The sequence below is a fragment of the Saccostrea cucullata genome, unplaced genomic scaffold (genome assembly GCF_032062105.1).
Source record: "Saccostrea cucullata isolate Sc308-1 unplaced genomic scaffold, CSIRO_AGI_Scuc_v1 ctg999, whole genome shotgun sequence".
In the NCBI taxonomy this organism is placed as follows: domain Eukaryota; kingdom Metazoa; phylum Mollusca; class Bivalvia; order Ostreida; family Ostreidae; genus Saccostrea; species Saccostrea cuccullata.
Window position 1 is genome coordinate 49213 of NW_026933174.1, and position 8288 is coordinate 57500.

The following is an 8288-nucleotide window of genomic DNA, read 5'->3' on the forward strand; positions in this document are numbered from 1 at the left end:
GGTATGCCAGGGCATCAACGATAGATGGAAACATGGGATAATTTGCATAAAGGGCGAAGCCTGTAATGCATAAATTATTAACTATCTTTGATGTACCTTATTCATTTTAACCAGCAGATTAGGCAATGATTCCTTATATTTAACATTACATTGTAAAAAAAAATTCAAATTTCAAATTGTAAATTTTGATTTTGAAAATGTTGTCTAATAGATTTAAATTACACGAGGCCTTCCATGTCAATTCCAAGTCCCTGTCCCTGACGTCAAACACAAAGACAGTCACGTGAGATTTACATGCATGTTACGCCTCCTTAGCTCAATGAAATTTACATTCCAGTAGAATTATCAAGAAATCAACTCAACTAACTTTCAATGAGATATTAGAGGAAAACAAATGGAAATATTGTTACACATGATTTGTGGTCAACAATTCATTTATTTTCCTCTAAGGATGTTCACTTTAAAGACGGCTTTATAATAACATGTAAACCTTTATTTTGACATTTCTCATTATACCAACTAAAATTTGACATTCGATTCAGGTCTGAGAAATAAAACAGACATGAATTTTTTTTTCCAGTTAACAAACTAATCTCAACAATTATTAATTTTTTTTGACAAAGAAACAAAAAATAAATCTGTTTAATTTATTACTAGTATTTTAGTAATAATACATTTTATTGACATGTTTGGCACTAACAAGTTCTGGTTTCTCTGTTTCTTTACGTTTTTATAGCACTATACGTATTAATCATCAAGAAACAACGAGAAGTTCACTCGGATATACTAGGTTTTTCTTCGTGGCCCTCTGTTTCCGATAAATCACAAGTGTCTAGTCATCATTGTTCACTGAAACATCTCTTTCCTGAATCGTAGAGTTTTCTTTGCTTCCAATCTATTTAAGCGTTCAGTCATCTAAAAAGAAGATACATGAAATAAATAAATAAATAAAACTTATTTCAAAACAGCCAAAGTTAACTGATAATGATTAACTGATTTAATGTAAGCCTTTGAAACATTGAAAAGTGTGAACATCTGTAAATGATTATAATAAATGATGATTGTATTCAAATATTGCTTGTTTACCTTAGCAACAATCTTGTTTGCGATGCTGTCACCTTGGAGTCGTTTAGCTGTGTCAAGGACGGTGTATATGGTAGTTGTAGTTGAACAAGTTTCCAGAAAATCTATACATAATTCCACTAAATCTGGCAAGTCATAGCGATGAGCGGCACAGGTCAACTCTGAAAAGAGACAAACATATATTAACTATATAAATTTGAGAGTTTGGAGATTTTCCAATTAATTTCCAAAATGACAATTATTATTTAGAAAAGAGAAATGAAAAAAAAATTAATTCAAGCATCATATATAATATCTTTTTCTACATTTATAAATATTTGCAAATAAGTTAAATCTATTTGTCTTATAATTTACCTGTTACTTCCTGTGGCGCTATGTCGACACTTCCGGTGTGAATGTACTCTACCATCCTCTTAAAGATGTTCACACTGACGTCATGGATGTTGACTACTGGTTTCTGGACATCAGCAGATTTATTTTTCTTTAACTTTTTCTTCTTGGAAGCTATACCCGCTGCTTCCTTTGTTGCTTTCAAAATCAGCTGATAAAATATCCTTTAAAAGATATATAGGCGAATGAATTACTTTGCTGTCAAAGTGCATTGTGTTGTAATATTGCTTAAAGTTAATATTCAATTAAGAATTATATCAACTTATATGGATTATAAAATTTTGCAAAATTTTAGTTAAAGTGTATTGTGTTGTAAGGAAGATCATAATATGTTCTTATTGTAACACACACTCAAAGAGATGAAGTTATTTTTAAAAGCTGTATTAAATATGGTCATTTAATTTAATTCTTTGTTTAGCCTCCACCCTACATTTGAAAACCTATCTTTTTATCCGGGAAAAAATCGCTCAAAGCGTAATGTAAAAACGCAACATTTCAAGCGCACTTCTTTATTTTAGAATTCTTCTAGCATTATCATTAAATTACAAGTTTATTGAAACAATCATTTTTGGTACAACACCTTAAAAAAAGTCAATTCCAGAATAGGGAAATGTGTATCAAAGAGATGTATTTGTTGATTTCAATTTGTGATTGTTTTTAATTTCATAATCTCAAAACCTATCCGTCCGAGGATGTTAAACATAGAAAAACGTAAGTTGGAATGGCCTTAAATGATTTGGAGAGAATTATGTATATTATCTTCTTTTAAGAAATATACATTGGCGGATCCAGAAATCTTAAAAAAGGGGGGACCAGTTTGGGGTCACGGTAGGGATCCTCAGCCACACCAGAAAACCCATTGATTTATCAAATTTTATGAATTTTTTTGGACACAACAGGGAGTGGGGCGGGCCCCCCTCTTAATCCGCATTATACTCAGTAATCTGGCCTCAAATGACTTTTTTTCTCTATACTATTTCATAAAAGTTCAAATATAAAAGCTGCTTACAGTCAAAGAATTTAACATACAATATATATAAATAATATTCTATACCTGCTCCTCGTTGACATTATTGATTTCAAGCCGTGGATCGGGGTAAGGCTTGGGCCCACTAAGAAAATGACGTCACAAAGGTCAGGCATGGTAATCACGTGGTTCAAAGCTTCCCTCACTGTCTCGGTATTAACGAATTTCATGCAATCCTCATCCTCGGATTCTGACGATTCGTCCTCTGACCACGCCTCTTCGTCAAACCACGCCCCCTTTCGTCCACATGATTCATCCTCGCTTTCTGATTGGCTTATGCAGGAGTCCGTATCACTGATTTCACTATCTGAATCGTCTGCATCATTTATTTCCCGCCAAGTCCAGTGAAGAGAGTTGTCAGCATTTTTCTTCCTGTAAGTTTCAGTGTCTATTTCTGGATTCGAATCATAACCCGATGAAAACCCTACCAAAACAGATGCAAATGTATATTATCTTTCAATTAAATTATGTAATTATAAATGTCCTTAATAAATAAAAATAAGATAACTCACATAGATGATGGTCGTAAAACCCATATTATGTGAACTGATCAAAGGATCTGGTTTTAATCAGACTGAGTATCTAAATACAATTAATAAATTCACTATGTTTAAATTAACAAAAATATAAGAATGTATCAGACAATTTTTAATTAAAAAATAATAATTTTTAAAACATACTATATAACAAGCTATCTATAAAAAAATACCCACAGGTACAGACAAAATAAAATGATATAAATAGAAGTTTTGAGATAGAAAACTCATACCTTCATTCTGTGCGCCACTTTTGTCATGAGATCCAAGGAGACAAGTGGTGGATCCAAAATCATTTAGTTCCATCTCGGTTATTTAATGTTAGATCAAAAGTTACCTTGACTTTAACTTTGCAGTACTTATAAGTAATGACTGAATATCTGTTCCATACCTTTTTATATACATACATATTCTTGACATATTTTTAATCAGCTGACAGAATGAACACTGTCCATGTCATCTAACGTTGTTAGAATACCGGTCACCGGTGTTCGAAACTGACGCCTGAAATCAATCAGGTAATTAATTAATTACAGAGATCATTACTGTAATTCTCGGACATTGAAAATGCATTAATTATCTTAATTATTTGACGCCTATGTATATAATGGTGTCAAAATGGTAAGTACATTTTAAACATTTAGAATTCTTGACAGTCTACAATGTAAAAAAAAAATAATTCGATCAGAATAATAGGTGGATGGCATAAATATGCCACCATATAAGTTTATGTTGAATTTTTCTAATTTCTATGATATTTGTATCATTCATTTATACTTGGTTTGAGTTGAACCTAAATCCATGTACATAAGCTCAAACAAGATAAGCGAAATAATCCCCTTGTTGTTTTCAAGAATTACCATTCATATGTATTATTTGAAGCTACACAATTCACTGATTAATTAGAAAAAAAGAAATGTATAAGACTGAGAATAAAATAGATTAAATGTCCATCGTCTTAGATCAATTCGGAGTTTCTTTGTACCACAAGAAGGCACAATAAATGAAGAAGAAGAAACAACCCCGCAAAATATAGACCTTTTCCTTGGATAGATTTTCACTAAAATTATTTTGTTTTTCTTATAGCAGATCAGTTCTTCAATTATCTTTCGCTTCTATTCGTTGTATTAAGATCTTTTGCAGCACGAAGGCCATTTCCTGCTTTTGATCATGAAATATACAGCGTATTGATGCCAAACTATTGATTTAAATCCGAATTTCATTTCACATCATGAATACGTATACATAGATAGACATGACAGAATTAAAATTTTTTAAACATCTATTTCTTTACAAGGAATTACGTGTTTCTCATTTTTTTCTCCCCCTTTTTTGTTTTACTATTGCATGAACAATTCCAAATAAATGAATTTAAAAAATATATAGCTATTTAAAATTATTTTTTTTTAAAGAATTAACAAAGCTGATGAATGAATACATTTACAAAAGAAATAAAAAAAATGATTTGAACTTTTGACCCAAAATTCCTAATTTTTTAAAATTTGTTTGAACCAAATAAAAAACAAAACAAAACAAAAAAACCATGAGTAATGCATCTTTCATGATGTTTCATCTAAATTTACCGCAAATTCAGACACGAATAAAATAACCAATCTCTATGTGATCTATAAAATTGTGTTCTGATTGGCTGAAAACTTATTGCTCCTGAATATCCGCGAGTTCGAATAAATGTGTATTCTTTATTGAAGCAACATGGCCTCCATTTTTCTACGTAACATTTCAACCGGACTTTTACTTGTTTCAGTAATAAATATCATAGCATCAGAGCTAGTAACTACACACTTTACAGCTGTACAAGAAATGAGCGACAAAATTGATGATAGTGGATTTCTCCAAACTTTTTTTGCCAACTCTGCAATTGAGTGTTCCCTTGCCTGCGTGGTCAAATGCAGCTGTTTTGGGTACAACAAAAACCGAGTTTGTCGCCTCCACGAGCAATGTGTGAGTACAGCTTTGACGATTCAGGAAACAGGATGGCGTTATTACCGTAAAGAAGGTAAGAAAAATTATTATTTTGTTTTATGTTTAAATTTTTACTAAAATATTGGGTACATGGGATACATATTATTTATGTACCAATATTTTGGTTTGGGCGTATAAAGTGAACGAACTTAAACTTGACTCTCAAAAAAATTAAATTAAAAAAAAGCACGAAATATGATTTTCATTTTAAGCGATACATTTTAATTTTTTACCCCCGCCCCCCTTATCATTTCTAAACGAACTTTATTTGATATGAAAGAAACTGTTTTCCTGTTTAGCAATGCATGCATGATTTAAAGGAAGAGGAATGAGACAGTTTGTCAATTACTGCTTTATATATTCATGAAATAAATTTGAAATTCGGTAAAGTAAAAATGGCCATTGGACTTTAAAAAACTAAAAAACAATCTTTTTCATTTCCCCCAATTTTTTATCGTCAGTTGAAGAGCTTTTAAATCAATCTTCACGATGATAATTCTGCATTTTTATCCAATGTGGAATAAAATAAATTAAAAAAAAAAAGCAAACAAATTAATTTATTTTCAGCCCAAGCGATTGACTGCAAAGATTGGTATGTGAACAAAGGGGCTAGATTGTCTGGAATATACACAACAAGTCCCACCGGAAGTCAGATTATACAGGTCTTCTGTGATATGGATACCTTGAGCGGCGGTTGGACTGTAAGAAGAATAAAAAATTACAGTAAAACACGATTATAACGAACAGGCATATCAAGAAATGACGCTTACAACTAAAAGATTTTTATTCCCTGCGGCTTAAATATATTTTAAAACGAAACCAAAACTGCCTGTTCCTGATATTCGTTATAATCGTGTATCACTGTAATAAAATACATGACTTTATTTGTTTCTTAGGTTTTGTCACAGGTGCTTGAGGAGTGAATAGAGGACCCCCCCCCCCCCTCGATATAGACCCCTAGGCTTTTTCAACTTATTTCCCAGAAATTATTTTTCAATGACATATTTGTGATAAAATCTATTCCAACAATTCGAAAATTTACCTAAAACAAACGTTTTATAAGATTTACCCCATACATATGTATATCCCACACTTTAATGGGTGCAAATTCTTACTTTTTACAAGATCGTTTTTAAGAACTTTTTATAAAAAAACAAAACCAAATATGAAGAAGAATGGCTAGAGTCTGCAGGGATGGAACACTATTTTCCGTCTGTCAGACTCCCATGCACCAACAAATACAGAATACATTCAAATTCCCCATTATTACACGATTGAGTTATTGATCTTTGCTGAGGAGCGGACATCATGTTTGTTCATTTATTCTTAGCTTTAGATATTAATTCTATATATAGTTTTAAGTAAACAACGAAATCTTTATTTGAAAATACCTTTGTGTACTTTTGTAAAAGCATGCTATTATATTCTATATAGGTAATATTAAAACGCTCGGATGGTTCTGTGAATTTTACAAGGAATTATGAAGACTATAAGATAGGATTCGGGAATATATCGAACGAGTATTGGATTGGTAAGTCATTATTATTTGTATCATCTTTGATACACTTTTTATTTTCTCTAAGGTAGAGTGACGATTATAGGATTAAATCAATTCAGTACATTCATGAAAGCGGCGTCGGAACCAAATTAAAAGTCTGCGTGAATATGTGTGGTGGTGGTGGTGGGGGGGGGAGGGGCTTAACCAAAAAATCGTTTTGGGGACTAAGCCTCAATTTTCAATGCCCATATGTCTAAAATTTCGATAAAAAAATTCGAGGGAGTTACCCCTCCCCAACCCCCTACCCCCCCCCCCCCCCATTCGAGGGGGTTACCCCTCCCCAACCCCCTAACACCCCCCCCCCGTCCTCGGTTCCGACGTGGTATATGGAGCTTTAAAAATGATATTAAACTTACAACAGTGTTTAGTAGTTTGCATAATATAATTTAAGCATACTTATAGGTAACCAACTCATCCACACCTTGACAAATTACCAACCATCTGAATTATACATAGTGATTACTGACATTTACGGTGTCAACTTTTATGAGTTGTACGATCAAGTCTATGTGTCCAGTGAAGAAGACGGATTCAGAATTCTTCTTGGTAATTCTATGGGAACTCTTGGTAAGTTTTTTCCTATAAGTATTACGTCCAATGTAATTAATCAGCTGCCACTGTAAAAATAAACAATTTTGAATATATACGAGGATTGATCTAAAAGTAATGTCAAAACATTGATATTATACGGTATCTTGAAATAACTACAGTAAAACTTGTTTAGAACGAACATGGATATTGCGAATTCACGGACAAAGCGAAGTTATCTTGTATACCCAACTATATTTAATGAATTCCTTATACGGATATATAGTGAAGTATTTTCATAGGTCCCAGTGACTTCGTTATAACCGAGTTTTACTGTATTTTTTTTATATGAAAGGTAACGCCATGATGCCGAGCGAGTCCAAGTTTCATCAGAATGGATCCAGATTTACCACCATAGACAAGGATCAGGATGAGTTCCCGGAGAACTGCGCCGCGAGGTTTGGGGGAGGGGGGTGGTGGTATAAAAGCTGTTATAAGGCCCAGCTGACGGGACAGTACGGGACCACGGAGTGGGCGTGGCCGTGGTATCCCACGTTTACCGACGGCACCACCATCAAAACTGTCAAAATGATGTTAAGGAGAAAGGCGTAATAATTGTAATACATGTATTAATCTCACGAAGGTTTACAGGGAATTATGATGGAATATAGGATACGCCCATTGTTCATATGTTGCATAAAATCCATCACTACAAACTCTTTTTATTGACAATTTCAGTAAAAATAAAAGTATATTAGGAATTAATCTAGTGAAATGTCAAATGTATACCATTAAAAGAAAAATAAAATACATTACAGTTGCAAGTATCGCTGCCTTTAAAATATTTATTTATTAAATCATTTTTTCTTTGTCTTTGATTTTTATATCGATCAACCCTTGTTATCGCTACTTGCAGTCAGAAAACGAAAAGAAAATATTAAAGTATCCGAAGATTCGAGTAAGCGAAATAAAAAACCGTAAGGAAAAATTCGAGATATCGGTATTCCATATACCTAAGTTCAATTGTATATTAATAATTGCATAATAACGATTTTTTTAAAATGTACTTCAAAATGTATGATCCTCTGAAAGAAACAAGATGTGTTTGTGAAACTCTATGCGCCCGGCGGCAAGTTCGAAAAAACTATTTTAAACATATAGGTCACAGTCAAGGTCACAAGGT

At 32.7% G+C, this 8288-nt stretch overlaps 1 protein-coding gene across 1 annotated transcript; it reads right to left on the minus strand.

The window, feature by feature from the left end:
• Positions 1-791: 791 nt before the first annotated feature.
• On the minus strand, positions 792-3374 carry LOC134237478 (serine-enriched protein-like). The gene is made up of 5 exons (XM_062719566.1): positions 3270-3374; positions 2528-2924; positions 1438-1637; positions 1087-1244; positions 792-915 (listed from the first exon to the last, which is right to left on the minus strand). Exons 1-5 carry the CDS (start codon positions 3340-3342, stop codon positions 847-849), a joined length of 897 nt encoding a protein of 298 aa, XP_062575550.1. The 5' UTR covers positions 3343-3374; the 3' UTR covers positions 792-846.
• Between the last annotated feature and the right edge of the window lie 4914 nt (positions 3375-8288).

What these genes read in the sequence shown, in the direction of transcription:
- LOC134237478 (XM_062719566.1), bottom strand. Translation starts at nt 3,342, where the DNA reads ATGGAACTAAATGATTTTGGATCCACCACTTGTCTCCTTGGATCTCAT. An exon ending in AGCGCCACAGGAAGTAACAG is followed by an intron (nt 1,245 to 1,437) that starts GTAAATTATAAG and finishes GTCTCTTTTCAG; the next exon opens with AGTTGACCTGTGCCGCTCAT. An exon ending in CAAACAAGATTGTTGCTAAG is followed by an intron (nt 916 to 1,086) that starts GTAAACAAGCAA and finishes TCTTCTTTTTAG; the next exon opens with ATGACTGAACGCTTAAATAG.